Source organism: Ruditapes philippinarum, unplaced genomic scaffold (genome assembly GCF_026571515.1).
Source record: "Ruditapes philippinarum isolate M1 unplaced genomic scaffold, ASM2657151v2 ctg4080_1_1_1_1, whole genome shotgun sequence".
Classification (NCBI taxonomy): Eukaryota; Metazoa; Mollusca; class Bivalvia; order Venerida; family Veneridae; genus Ruditapes; species Ruditapes philippinarum.
In genome coordinates this window covers 38440-54202 of record NW_026854827.1, presented here as the reverse complement: position 1 = coordinate 54202, position 15763 = coordinate 38440, and the positions used below count along the sequence as shown (strand labels likewise).

The 15763-nt window shown below is 31.8% G+C and overlaps 1 protein-coding gene across 8 annotated transcripts in view; it reads right to left on the bottom strand.

Moving 5' to 3' along the window:
• LOC132741210 (uncharacterized) overlaps window positions 1-15454 on the bottom strand; it is a 55326-nt gene extending 39872 nt beyond the window's left edge. Inside the window, exons 1-12 of one of the 8 annotated variants that reach the window (XM_060729332.1) lie at window positions 15314-15396; window positions 15068-15131; window positions 14756-14823; window positions 13155-13788; window positions 12793-12846; window positions 12079-12567; window positions 11127-11192; window positions 10542-11018; window positions 9635-9811; window positions 8717-8911; window positions 7311-7359; window positions 2880-4342 (exon numbers count right to left, since the gene is read on the bottom strand). In XM_060729332.1, coding sequence (XP_060585315.1) covers window positions 3484-4342; window positions 7311-7359; window positions 8717-8911; window positions 9635-9811; window positions 10542-11018; window positions 11127-11192; window positions 12079-12567; window positions 12793-12846; window positions 13155-13788; window positions 14756-14764 — 3009 coding nt within the window. In that variant the 5' untranslated portion in view covers window positions 14765-14823; window positions 15068-15131; window positions 15314-15396 and the 3' untranslated portion in view covers window positions 2880-3483. Of the gene's footprint in view, window positions 1-2879; window positions 4356-7310; window positions 7360-8716; window positions 8912-9634; window positions 9812-10541; window positions 11019-11126; window positions 11193-12078; window positions 12568-12792; window positions 12847-13154; window positions 13789-14755; window positions 14824-15067; window positions 15132-15313 lie in introns of those variants that run through there. The other 7 variants (XM_060729339.1, XM_060729335.1, XM_060729336.1 and 4 more) reach the window with 7 other exon arrangements.
• Between the last annotated feature and the right edge of the window lie 309 nt (window positions 15455-15763).

Below are 15763 nucleotides of genomic sequence, written 5' to 3'. Positions count from 1 at the left end.
TGATTACATATAATGTGGGCAAATATTTACAGTACTTTAACATATTTTTCGATGTTTGAAAATTGTTTTAGAAGCATAATTATATGCATATATAAAATTTCACTTAATTGAGGTAACAACCTTAATTAAAACATGCAGGATCTTTGATGACTTTAACCTTCTGAAAAATTCCTTCTAATTATAAATGAGCCGCGTCACGACAAAACCAACATAGTGGGTTTGCGACCAGCATGGATCCAGACCAGCCTGCGCATCCGCGCAGTCTGATCAGGATCCATGCTATTCGCTATCAGTTTCTCTACTTGTTATAGGGCTTGTAAGCTTGTACCATTATGTTGATTTTGTCGTGACGCGGCTCAAATGTCTGTTGTTGCCGCTGCTGTACACACTTATGACATCGATTTTCATGTTATATAGAAGCAGATATATGAAGGTCAGGTCTTTTTTGTCTTGATTTATATTATTTAAAATTCACAATATCATTAACTGCCATAAAATGATCACTCCATGTCCACGTGGGTATATGTACTTGTTTATAATATTTTGCCATGGTTTTATATAATATACAATGTAATGTTACATGTACACATTCGAGGCGTATGAACCTAAATATTTAGAACGGGAGCTTTAAAATAAAGTACATTTTTAATAGATTAATGGAAATTATTATTCAATACATGCTAACAAAACTATATCATTGATTATCTGATTTATAAACATCAGTAATAAATAATGTATAACGAATAATTTACAAATGATGTTATCAATTGATACAAGAAAAACAAACTATTTTCCTCTTCAAGAAGCACGCAATTTCCCGCTTCCCTGAGATTAAATCTTTCTATTTCATAAGTAACACATTAAAATAAAGTAAACCTATAATGTACTGGTACCATAAGTGATCAGGCTTTGCCACCAGTATAGAACCAGGCCAGCCTGCACGTCCTTGCTGTCTGGTCAGGCTCTATACTGTTGGCAGCTCATTTTTTTTGTATTTTGATATGGAAATCCCATGACTTTCAAGTATACATATATATACAGTCTCGAGTCGAAAACTTTTATATAATATTGTTGTTTCACTGCTTCTGAGAGATCACTCTTTTTTATCAGATTGTTGTTATACTTTTTGTTTATAAAATATATTGGTACCAAAGGTGAAAATACCAATGGCACCCAAGACGTCTTATCTTAATCATTCATTTGGTCCTTAGTTTGGTTCAGTTGTGAATGTATTTTTTTTGTTATTAATAAATTCTATTCTAAATGAATTTGTTTATTTTGCAAATAATATTTCACTATTACAAACTTTAGAATATTATTGCAGCCCAATATGATCAATTATGTTTCATATTAAACATGAAAATCAGATCAGGATCGTGATTTTCAATGACGTCATAGTAAGACACTACCATATCACTGTCTTTTATATCACTGTATTTTATCATTTTTCGGCTGCACAACAGTACCATCGATATGCCGATGGTAAGTCAATCTACAAATGGATAACAATATATTTACTCCGTCTTTCTGTGGCAAATTTTTTGTTGACAATGGATTTACCCTGGACTGCAAATTTATATAACAATGACAAATTTTGTCCGTAAACATCGGTACCATGGCATGACTATGATAAGTAAACATACATATGGTATGGTATTTCATAATTGGTACCATTAGGAAAACTCTGAACGCACCGTATTTGTTGTAAATACATGTACATGTATATCAAAAGTATCTTAACTTCGTGAAAAATAAACTGAAAATTTCATCCGGATTATTTTGAGCTCGGAAAATGAAAACCAGGCTAAATGTCCCAGACTTAGAAACTGTTAAAATTTCACTTGACGGGGATTCATTTTATTTACACTGTCTCGTTTATAGGAACATGGTGGGGCTAAGAGCGAGGTTTGGTGCACTATTAACCGGTTTAAACTCCCCATCAGTCATTTTTATGCTGCTGACCGTTCCAAGGCGGCGCCCCTCTGTGTTCCTCAGATGTATGTCTATATTGTTTAATGCTGTTTTGCTGACACTTTTGCTTGTGTCCTTTGTTGTTTTCTCGTCTACGGTAAGTATCTGCCCCCTTAACCCCTAGTTTTTATTTCTTTGATTAACCCCCCTTCCCCCGGTCTCCTGTGCCCTTTGCGGGCCTATTATTCAATCATTTATTTATTTTCTTTAAATTCCGTACCAGTAACAAATTATTTATCATTTAGTGATTAACCTGTCCGTGCTCTGTCTTGCTCTGCCTTCTCCTGTTTTTGTTTGGGGTCCGCCTGGGCTCCTTGCCACTGGTTCTTGATGCTGGGTCATAAGGGGGTTGCGTTCATTGAACGCCGCCTTTCCTTGATGATCTTGTTTATCATATTCTTTAATTCTATGGATAAAAATTTGTGCTCAACGCAAAGTAAAATGAGATATTGCTAATCTTTGTACTTGGTGATGCAAGGGACACAACTTGTATAATCTTGTATCGCATGTCCTCTAGAGTTATCTATAAAAACATTGCATGCGTGAATCTATAAATAACGTTAGTTACCCACCAATAAATTTACTTCGCCGGAATAATAAACATATGGATAATATAATAGTTAGTAAGTAATGTGTTCAATCTTAATTGTAAACATGACAGATTAAACATAAATATATAAATGGTTTTAAAGCAGTACTTAAAAGGTTTTAAAAATGTAATTTAATCCATTAGATACAGTTTCAACTGTAATAGTGGTCAGGTTCAATGAGAATCAATTAATGGTCCACACGGGAGACCAAACAATCACAAAATTGGTAGAGGAGTATATTCTCAGGACTCAGTAGATTTATATAAGTGTCGCTATATAAAGATGTTGGACTAAACAATAACAACAACAACTAATTAATACTATTTCAGTCAATGCTTTTATTATTTGAGAAGTTCCTAACATAATAAAGAAGTATACTTGTGGTCCCAAATTAAAAGAAAAAATGTGTAATTATTCTCTTCAAGGACACATACACATGGTACGGAAAAACGTTATTGTTACATTGGTCCATATTACAGATCTAGTTTCTTGATATAATTGTTGAGACCACTTTTGTTCTATAAATAATTTATTATTATTGAAATATCAATTGGTAGATCACACATGAAACAACTCTTAACAGTGACTGAATAAAATACGGTGTTGTAGATATGTGTATCGACTAATTGACTCCTTTCCAGATAAGAAAAATAGGAAATGACTTATTAAATAATAGAATTATCATGTTGTACTTCAATTTATCAAAGTTTATAAATACTTATATATCTTGCATTATCTATACATTGAAGAAAAAAAACAAATTTGCTTCACCATCTAGTGAGGAATAATTCTAACTATACATTATGCCGGTAAAAATAAAGTGTATAATATATTTAGAAATCTTAACTTTATTCATTTTGCAATTATATGATCACGGTATCCTATTTATTCATTTTGTTTGAGTTTCACATTATTACCTCAGTTAAACGACACTAGTTAAACCCCGTTGAAGTTGAATTGTGTCTGAATACCCAGCTGCTATCAGAGCTTTATTTCTCCTATCAAATGTTAATGTACGAAGAAGTGCACATTTCCAGCCAGATATGTTTGTTATGACTTGAAGTATAGTTCTACCATCTTCACTTATTTGTAAAAAATTTCCATTACTATCAGTTACATAAACAAAACCTTGATCATCCACACAAACTCCACCACTTGAAACTATGTCTAGATTGTTTAATATAAACCAATGGTTTCCATTGTTGTCAATGGTAACAAGCTCATTTTCACATGGAAGGTATAACTTACTCCCATCAATACTCACAGAAATACTTGTATTGTTAAAAATGTTATACAAATTTCTAGATGAATAAATCATCTGCTGCTTTATACCGTCTGTACTATATCTATAAACAGAACCATAACAGTCTCTAACATATATCTGATCACCATGACAAGCCAGACCATGACAAGTATGGTCTGTATCAATGGATCTATCCAGTGTCATACTATGTTTAGTATCAACAAAGTGAAGTTTCCCCGCAAACTGTGATACAACAGCTACATTATCCCCGACATAACAAACATCATACGGCATACCAGGAAGATCACACACACACTTTACATTATACATATCATCAAGTTTCTTCAAGTTATTATTATTGTAATCTGCAAGCAGAATTTCTCCCAAAGGTAGTATACAACTCCCTTTAATGTTACAATCCTGACTATCAGCATAGGTCCTGATGTTAATTTCACGTTTCTCTTTGACTGACCATAAACCAGACGACATTGACCTCGATCTCTTTACACTCAAATCAGCTGTCTCAGTCTGTATTACCCTGAAATAGAACTCTAGAATATGATCATAGAAACGATATAACTTTTTCTGTTAATTGAAAAAAATGTGATCAAATGTGAAAGATTAAATATTCACATATTGACCGGCTATTTTCTTTAATTTAAACATGAAAGAAATGTTTTTTATTAACTATTGTAGATTTATAAAAGATGATAGTGATATCAAGAGCAAATATTTAATAATTTATAGATACAACTGCACTGAGTAATAATTAATTAATACATTATAATAATTAAAACTGACGGCTTTATCAGAAAAAGTAGAAAGGATAAAAATAAATAAATAAGATAAATCGTTTAATTCAATCTTAGTCTAAAATAAGTTTAAATCAGTTAAATTCATGTGTAACTGCATAGTGCTCATGTAGCTCTAGTCAAAGTCACCTGTTTGAATGTTCAATTGGAACAACCGGAATATTCACAATATCATATTAACTTCCATAAATTTTCAGCTAATTTATATTTGATGTCAGGAGGCTTTAAATTTCAGGCCCCTTTTTCACTTAGGAAATAGATCCGAGTGCATTGTTGTAGAATAATGCGCGGTTCGAGTTCAAATGCATCGGAATATAATAACGTAGACACCTGGAGGCCTGGGTGATTAATTACAAAGCATTTGAACAATACACCATGCATTGTTAGTGTCCAACTTTATTTGTCATCCAATGAAAACGCTGTATTTCTTAAAAATTATGTGCGTTAATTTTCACAGAAGAACAAAAGTCGATACTATATCGAATTCCGTTCATAGTCGCCTAGCTACTATTTTTCATAGTACTTCATAGAACCGCGTAGTGACGTAATTAAGTGAATAATAATGAGGCCAAATAAAGCTTGACACTAAGTATCAGGGGCGTAGCTTGAAAGAAACCAATGTGTAGGCACTAGTGTTAGGGGGGTCGGGGGGCATGCTCCCCCGAAAATTTTTGAAAATCTACATTGCCATAGCTGCAATCTGGGGTATGTTAAGGCATGTTCTGAAGGAAGAGAATTCATAATTTTGCTGCAGTTTGGTTGCATTTTTTCCATCAATATGAAGATGACCATACTTATAACACTTACTCAACGCAAAGCTTGTGACATTTTGGCAAAAAGAGCTGTAACTTTGGGGTAAAGATATATGAACGATATATGAAAGATATTTATAATTCATAATTTATGATTCTATACATTAAAAATATCAAATTTATGCAATTTTTAAAGAAAACGTCAAAATGTAAAAATTCAAAATAAGGTTGTCTAAATATATATGATTAGAAAATAATAAAAACAACGATCAACAAGAAAGAGTCCCATGAACAATAAACGCATCCTTAATAACAACTTGCGACACCGGACAATCGGTATTTAAATATATACAAATGATGATGAAATATCTAATGTCACACAAACAGCATCGAATACATTTTCTCAATAAGGTTTTATGCTCCCATAATTCATGAATGAAAGCTCTTTTTATTGTTTATGGTGAAACATATATAGAACATAGAATAGACTGTAAGATTTACTATCAGTATGAATGAACTACGCTCATATTCATTTTACATGTTAATTAATTGTTATATCAGTCACTGAAAAGTGGAATAAAAGATTATATATATATGTTTTTCTTATATTTTCTTCCTTTCTTCTAAGATATCTCCATAAGTTACCTTAGTCTCTCTATAATGATAATTCAACAATCAATTATTCTATTATTTTTCGTTGTACATTAAAAGAGTTTACATCTATCCGCAACATCTTTGTATCTATATTTTGAAAATTACTTTTGCTGGAAAAAGATTTATTTAGTTTTGTTTTACTTGTTTTCCAATCATTAGTGTGAAATGTTTGTAAATGTTTCTTTATGTGCAATTTATTGAATGAAAAAAGTTTTAACTAAGTATAGTTTTAAGATAAAAAAAGAATTGCATTGCTAGCTCGAAAAGCAAACGCTTCATCACTTCGCTATTAATGAGTGCAGATTTTGATTTGTATACGAACACATTACTTGTATATATAATTAAAATACATTTTAAAAAGAATATGTAATAACACAGATTATGTTTCAAGTATCCTTCAAATCGATTTCATTTATTTGCTTGGTTTCAATTCTACTTTGTGTTTTGTACTTAAGATTGGACGGAAATGCAGTTTGATTAAAGTACAAATAATTGAATCACGAACTCATTAAACCTTAAGAAGGGAAGAGAATATGAAAGACAAGATGTCAAGGCTTCATTCAAGACATCGCTTCGCTTCCTAATCATTTGTATAAAACTAGCACTACCGATATCTGGATATGGCCAATTCTGATCGTGCATACTTCATCCGTCTCTTAAAGGTTTTACCACAGAACAACTTTATAAAACGGCAGCACTTTCGTTATGAAATAAAACTAGATTACGGACACATTTTCAAATGAGATGACAGGTCATTTTCTAAAATTAGGACCTACACATCTACCGCATTACCCTTAATTATTATTGCATTTTTGTAATCATTTAATTTTTCATTTCTGAGGAAAAAGTGTAGGCACGTGCCTACAGTGCCTATAGGAAGCTACGCCACTGAGTATGTTAGTATTTATCCGTAGCTGTTCTACAGAAATTAGAAACATTCTCCTGTCGCTATCGCTCCCGTCGAAGTTTCTTATTTCTGTAGAACAGCACGGATAAACACTAACATATACTTATCAATTTACAATCTAACATGCCATTATAAAAGAGAATATATTCTGAGTAAATTGAACGTAGTATTTTCCCGGCATCATTTTGTTAATTCGTCAAAATTGACGTCATTTGACATGACATTGTAATCATTATTTCTTTATGCTGTGCATGTTTAAAGACCACGACCACGGTGACAACACCGACCACGACCTGTTCATGTATAATATATATATAATATGTGGAGATATGTACTTTTGTATCAAACAGCTAAAAGGTATTGTCTTAGATTGTTTTTTACCTTTCCATTCCAGGAAATCCTCTTTTCAGCTGCATCGGATTTTGTATTCCTGAAATGAAATGTTCATATATTGTTTATTGATATTAGATAAGGGCGATCCAATGCCTTCCTTTATAAAAGTAATGGTTTGAATCAACAAGTGAATTTGTTGAATTGATATCTTCGGTCGTTTGATAAAAAAGCGCTTGATTGAAACGTGTGTATGTTATGCGCTTTCGAATATAATTATGATACATGTTTAAGGCTAACATAATTGTGCTGTAATAATAGGTCAACCTTTTGAGCTACTATGACAATAAAATATTTGTACGACGTATTGTCATGTTATTTTGGTCATTTATTATAAGTATATTACTAATATTACTATACATAAGAGTATCAATTTAAAGATTCAGCTGAAATTGAGCTCAAATTATCAAAGTAGACAAAGATGAAAAAAATAAAACTATTAACTATGTGGATATGTATTTATGTCAATTTGGATAAAAAACAATAACAACAAATGAATCACTATAACTAAGCATCGATAAAAAACAATAACAACAAATGAATCACTATAACTAAGCATCGATAAAAAACAATAACAACAAATGAATCACTATAACTAAGCAAGTCAATATGTATCTAGTATAGGGCTATCTCTAAGTGCTTAATTGCAGTAGATCTAATTTATAAAGGTTAGTGCGTTCTTCGATGAATTTTGATTTGAAACTTTTCCTTAAAGACATACAAACGTATTCCAGGGTATGTTAAAATCTTGCACATAAGTATTTCTTTTCGGTAATCTACAAAGGGCCAAAGCTAAGAATGCAGAATCAGAGTTTGATTATATTTGATTACATAACTCAGAAGTACTTAAACAGCCAGATGAAAAATAATCTCACAATCTGTATATTACAATGTTATCTGTACACTTTGCTGTTCTTATTGATAACGGAAATGATTTGAAAGACAACAAGATTTAGGACACCACGGACAATGACGCAAACGTTATGGGATGAAGAGCTACGTACAGTTCTTGATTATACATCATTCCATAATGACTCATATGAACGTATTATATTTAAAGTTAATAACTAAACACATAAAGAGTTAAAGTTATGGTTTAAAAGAATTAAAAGGTAATACTTTAGTTACTATGAAATGAAACGAAACAGCTGCTTTACACTGCACTTCTCGTCAATAAAATATTACTATTTATGGAGATATGTAGATAAGGTTTTTAAGTAGCTGTAGTGTTGAGAGACTGCTAGAGGAACAGACTGCCAGATGGAAAGATAAACAACCCGAATGACAACGCAAAATCTATACTCCGCTGTCGTGCGCGAGGAATAATAGTAGCTAATCATAATAAGCACTAGGATAGGAATTATATTTATATTAATGACAATTAATGTAAGCCAAACCTTCCAGTTGTGTTCTTCCAAAATATGAAGTATTTCCTGTAGAAAGTGGAATCCTCTCAGGACTCGACAGCAGGATTGGCCATTGTGACGGTACCTCTGGCAATGGTAGTGGGTAGTTCTTAGACTGTGTTGTATTTGATATGGTGCCAATAGAATGATCTATATTGACGAACGACACATGTCCATATTCTAGTCCTTAGTTTAAAAGAAGAAGAGAAATATATGACATCGTAAGTCATTGTTTTGACATTGTATGTAATTGTTTATTGCAGAGAAGATTGTTAAAACAAAGGCAGTCTGAAACACAGTTAAATGTGTACTACTTGAACTTTAACAAACCATGCCATGCATATTATAAGCACATTTTCTCATCACAAAAGTCAGTTTCAGTTATTGACCAACTTCAATATTCAGAAAGATACCTTAGTAAATTCTCTTATTTTATTTGAATAATTTTGTCAAAGTCTTGGTAACCATGTGTAATTTTAGAACAAGTTTCTTACATATTTGGTTGTATCATGCTTTAGGCAAAATTGCTGTTCCAAAGGCTTTTGTGATCAGTCCTGCTTCAACTTATAATACTTTGATTGTGACTCTAATGTATTATTTGTTTAAGGTTTCATGTTTTAACAATCATTCAGGTGAGAAAAAGCAGACTGCTGGTTATGCACATCGTTTCATAATAATGAGCAATTGTGCTAAAAAAAATTCAAAACATCTTCAGCGGTTTAAAAGTTATTGTGCGGTCACGAAAGGAAAGTGTTACGGACGGGGAGACGGACGGAATACATTCCTATATTTCCCTCCCACTTTGCGAAGGGGATTAAAAGTATAAAATTACTAGAAACATGACACTTGTCAAAATATAATGGCATGCATCTCATACAATGAATGACAAACCTTCCATTTCTGCCCTACCAAAAATTGAAGTATTTCTTGTAGAAACAGGAATCGTGTCATGTCTGGACAGCGGGATTGGCCCTTGAGACGGGTCCCCTAACAACGATGCTGTGTAATTCAGAGTCTGTGTGGTATTTGATATTGTGCCTATAGAATGATCTGTGGTGACTATCTTTCCAGATATATGTCCATATTCTAGTCAGAAAAAGAAAAATAAATGCCATCTTAAAGATTGTGTTGAATTCAACTTCATTGTATATCCAAGAGAAGATTGTTTAACCTTTTTCCTCATATAAACGTGTTTTGTCGATTTTTGAGGCATAAAATAGTGAATAAATGCCCTATTAAGGCCCAAGACACTATTTTTCTTTTGTGAAATGTTGTAAAAAATGTAAATCACTTTTTCGGCGCCGCCCCCTATTAAAAGGTATAAGAGGGGGGATGTACCCACTTTTGTTTGGGGTTTGAAGGGAACAGTAATCCCCTCATCATCAAGAAAATTTTGTGACATGTAACAGACTAAAAATGCAAGTTTCATGCGTATGGAAACATTTTTCAAAGTTTCATAGCAGTTTGAACTTGTAATAGGAGGCTTTTCAATGAAATCGGACATTTTTCACATCATTCTCAAGCGGTAAAAGGTTTAAGAAAAAATAAATGTCTGACAAACTTACCAAAAAAACTGACACTTTTTTAAAATACATACATGTTTAACGGCGTGCATTGCAAACAATTATTATCTCCGCTAAAATCGACATTACAGCCAACTATTTTAATCTATATTTTTTCCGATCTGAAATGATATAACCGGTCATTAAGTCACATAATCATTTATTATGATAGTGGAATTCATATGTTTAAATACGTATTTTATGAAATATAATAATGGTTTGATATATAACACTTCGCAATAGACTCAGCTTACCTTCAGGCACTTCTGATTTAACGACAGCTTTTTGTAAAGACACATCCACTACGTGCTCTAAAATGGCATGCCGTCTTACTTCGTTGATACATTTGTCTAATTTACTTTTTTCACACGTTATTATAACATTTATCGGTTCTGCTATAACAGCATTGTACAGGTAGTCAAACATGTTGTACCATTTGTACACTTCATTTTCCTCATAACGATATTTCCCAGCAAACTCGTCAATGATAACCAAGCAGGTGTTTGGGAAGTCAATGTAATTGACATCGTTTGGTTTCTTGAGAAGTAAACATTGCTGTTCCTCATAGGCAGACGCCAATGCAACTGCTATTGAAGTTTTACCACATTTCTCATGCCCTGTTAGTACTATAGCCTTATTTGCTTTGAAACTTTTCTTTGCATTTTTAAGTATCTGATCATCTACTTGACGACTGGATATCTTATAAACCATCAGGAAATGTTTCGTCATAGCTTTAAAATAAAGAAAGTTAAATGATTTGAAAAAGACCCCAAAAACAAACAAGTATGACATTATTACTTAATTACAAATATACATGACAAAGAAACAAGTAAAGTTACCTCCCAAATTATTTCTTGTTACTGGCAGCGAAGACGATTCCGCGTATTGTCCTTGACGTCTACATCCTGTAACAAATATGCTATTCCTATTCATTTTTAGCTATTTCGCTCATCATTAAATCAAACATACAGTGGTATTGCTATAAACGGGGTTTATGAATAAACAAATGATGTTAAATGAATAAATTCTAAACAGAATAACACCTGTAATTAAATAAAACAAGAAACACCACCGACTTTTATATTTTTCTAAAAGCAAACAAATAAACGGTGTAAACAAATTTTTAAAAATAAATTTAACTTTTCCTTTTTTATCTTTTGACCGTCAATGTTATTTAAAGGTCATTATTCAACATGTCCTTTTGGTCAAAGAGTCCGTACATTAAAAAATAAATTATGATATACAATATATGAAAACTTGGAGGTCAATTCTAAAAGATTGTTGTGTTCAAGTTCGAAGACTATCAATTCAAAAATAACAAAGTTGTAGCCGCAAATTCCAAAATTCAGCAAAAATCGCGACACATTTAGACATTTGAACTTGATGGTCAGTGTTATTGATGAATGAAGGTCAAATTTAGTTTGGTCAACTTGTAGGTGGTATTGCCCCAGGGGTTTTTGTGGCCAGGTATCATTATACCCAGAACTGAACATAGTAATGATCGAGGAATGGGCAGCACCGCCATGACTGTAACTATACGGCTATTTTTTTTCTTCGAAAATAGTCAGCCTCAAAATACACTACAATACAGTAGAACCAGTTCAATAGCCCATAACCAAAGGACAACATGAACTAAATAAATTGAGTGTGGAGAGAGAAATTAACGTAATCATTCTAAATTAAGAGATTATTTCATTCAATACATTATCTACATTAACATTAACCTAGACTGATTTATAATTCTTTTAACATGATAAGAGTTTATCGCAAAGTTAACGATTAATAAAATACCTATTGTAAGATCAGCCGGTTGTGTTGAACTCGTATCAGTAAACACCTTCACCACTTCGTCTAAGAGTTCATGGTCATGATGCATTTTGCACTCTTCGAATATCTTCAGGTCTGTTACTATGACAATGTCCAAGGCTTTATCGCTACTATCTCTCTTTGTTGAGTGCATCATGCTTTTAAATATATCATCCATGGCTTTAGCTTTGCTTTCATCATAGGAAATTCTTCCAAATGGATCTCTACATAAAACCAAGTCTACATCTTCTGGATCAATGTGACGCCAATCAGACGATGTGTGCATTTCTACACATCGTTTGTAATTATAATCCATCCCCTTTATTGCTGCAAGAGCGGTCTCAAAATAACGGCTATTGTTGCATCCGGTTACAACCACGTGATGGCCATCTCTTAGTTTAGCTCGAATGTCTGTCACTTCACTTGGTGGGTTAAAATCGCCTGATAGTTCTTTCATCGTTGACTCAAACCCCGCTTACAAACAGTAAATAGTTATAAGCACAAATTTCCCTCATGAAAACAAAAACTTACTTACTTATAAATTTACTTTTATTAGATCATAGAGATAATGTAATTGATATGTCTGTTGTGATAGATTAGATCATAAGATTATAAGATTAAAATGGAAAAAAATTGTCTAAGTTAGAAATGAATGTAGACGACACTTTTCGAATGTTATTTTTTTAATTACCAACCTACCTTGAAGCCGTGCCAGAATATCATCAGCAACTTTTATTCTTTTATTTTTGTCCCCTGAAGTACAATAAATTTCACATCCAATAAACAATTCAACTATCGAAGCAACAATTAATTATAAAGTTTTTGAACGATGTCATATATAATTAACCAATCATTTCAAATATATTTCATTTTGAAAATTGCGTCTAAAGTTTCTTAACCCATAGATACAAATCTCTTCGAAATATTCTGATAATTTTGCTTAGCTTATCATATAAAATATTAGTGTTGATTGCGATTATTAAGAATTAATACTATGAGGCGAATAACAATAAAAAAACGCAATATAAACCTTAAGTTGATGTAAAATTACTGAAACTTACCTGAAGGTCCTGGTTTTTGGACTGTCACTTGTCTGAGAATGGATGTATTTGCCTGCACTTCATCCAAAATGTTAAACATCTGCTTAATTGTTTCTTCATGCCATAACCGTTGACAATCACTGAGATTTGGTAGATGATTACATTTTACCTGATTTATTTTCTCTAGTAAGGATGCTTGATCATTCGTATCAAGCGCATTCGTTGCTATAAGCCTAACAGAAGAGTCCAATCGCCCCCAATAATCATCGAAGTCATCATCTGAAATATTGCCAGTATTTGGGTTATGTTGCAACTCATTTCGAATCCCTCGAATTTCAGTTTTCAACGCGAATATTTCGACTGGCTGCAGACGAGTGGCAAAAAGTTCTGTTATCAATGTTACCAGTATTGATACGTCCCATTGGTTTTCATCAGCGGTGCTGTTACCAGGATACAATAAATCATACTGATCTCTCCTGAGCTTTTTGTTATTGAATAATTGCATCACATCCCGATTTCTTTGAGATAGGTATGCATCAATTGATGTATAAGTGCTCCCAGCCTCAGTTCTTGCAAGTTTGATAAAATATTTCCTTAATACGTCGGCGCAAATATCTACCACAAAGCAAACCAGTCTATAGTATTTGTCTGCCATCTGTTAATGCACAATCCATTATTAATATATACAAACAGCATTATTTGTTTCTTTTTTTTTATTGAAAAAAGCAGTACATTTTTGTGTATTGATCATTTTAGTTCAGTAGTAGGAAACGTTATACAAAAATTGATAAATATTGATTAAATGATGTGCAAAAATAATTTAATATAATAAAAGAATAGTCTTACGCAAAAGTATCAGTGAAAATCAATGCTTATAGTTCAAAATAGTTTATTATTGCTACACGTTTTTTGTGTGTGTTTATTTAAATATTTTTATAACAACACAAAGATTGAATAGTGTTTCAAATTTGGTTGGTAAAATACAAATGAGGGTACCTTTTAGTTTCTTATTTCATTGTTTCATACGATGACAATACATTGATGAAACAACAAATGAACACAAATTATGTCAAGCAATTTCTTTTAATACAAGACAAGAACGCTGATTTTACTTTTCCTCATTAAAAATGAAATTAAAAGATACTTTAGCATAAATATGATAAATATTCTGACATTTCTATTATATTAGCATCATTATTTATCAACTGAATAATTGTCTTTTTTTTTTACCCATTATTAAAAATAATGTTTCATTGCATTAAATGGAAATTTGAATTGTTGACCCTGGGGGAGCTAAAGGTTTGATTTTTACACGATTAAAAACCTTACTTTCCAAAGAATAAAGTAATCAGTAATAAAGCAATATGTTTTAATTGAATTAATTTTACATTTATTTTAGACTTAACTTCTCGATTCGCAATCGGATTCAAGTAATTTTACATTTTGAGCAATCTCCATATAAATTTTTTACTAATAAACTATAATGTTAACCTCTTTTCAATATGTGTCCGGTTTTATAACTTAAGTATTGTATACGTTTAATGGTGACATAAAAAGCCAGTTATAATATATTGAGATTAACAGGGTTACACACAAGGCGTAATATAAGAATAGTTTTTTACCTTTCTCATTAAAATTACATCCTAAGTAACTGACGCTTGCTATGTTATACTGATGCAACCTTTCCCTACTGGAGCGAAAATAATTGTCCATTAGAAACCGGAAAACCGTTTTCATTATATATAGAAACAACTATGGGAATTTTACAGCTAAATATACACACGATACAGTATCTAAAGAAACATTTCTAAAAATAGCCAGATAAATTACGTGTAAGATAAAATAGAAAAGACATTGATTTATATATAAGTTCATAGTATAGTTTAGTGGAAAACAATAGCAAACATATTTAATTATAGTAAAATAATACTTACATATGATAATTTATCAATACCAAAATGTTTAACACCAGTTTACAACTTGTAACAGTAAACAAATCTGAAAAAATATATAATAAACTGACTAAAGATAAGGTAGCTACAGATACTTCAACGAACACGTTTTATAGTGTATAATAATTTGATAAATTTAGCAAAGTTACAAACATACATTTAAAAAAAAAAAAAATTTTTTAATACATCTAGCAATTCCCATGAGAAAGATGATAAAATAGGTTTTACCTTTTCTAACTTTAATTTCCTTTTATCATTATTACTTTATTGGGAAAAATGTCTGTCGATCAGTCCTTTAACGATGTGTTTCAAAATAGTGTTAATCCATCCAAAACCAATTTTCAGCATATTTTTACAAATTGTAGAAATAAAATGTAAGTGTTTCAAAGTAATTTATTGTTCTTTCTTAGTGTGAACTTTTCGAATGCACTGCAATGTACGCGTCATGTGACGCTTAAAAACAAGAAACCTCCAATTTGACTATAAAATAGAAATAGGTTTATAAAATAGCCCCCGGGCGGGGTTTAAGGGGAGGCGGTATGCTCAAAACCGGCGCCCTCACTACATTATTCAAGCAAACCCTCAAATTCCTTATTTTTACAAATTATTTTGAAAAAAATTTAATATCCCATGAAATGTTTTTATGTTTTTTGCAAAATTCGCTAAAAAAAGGCCCAA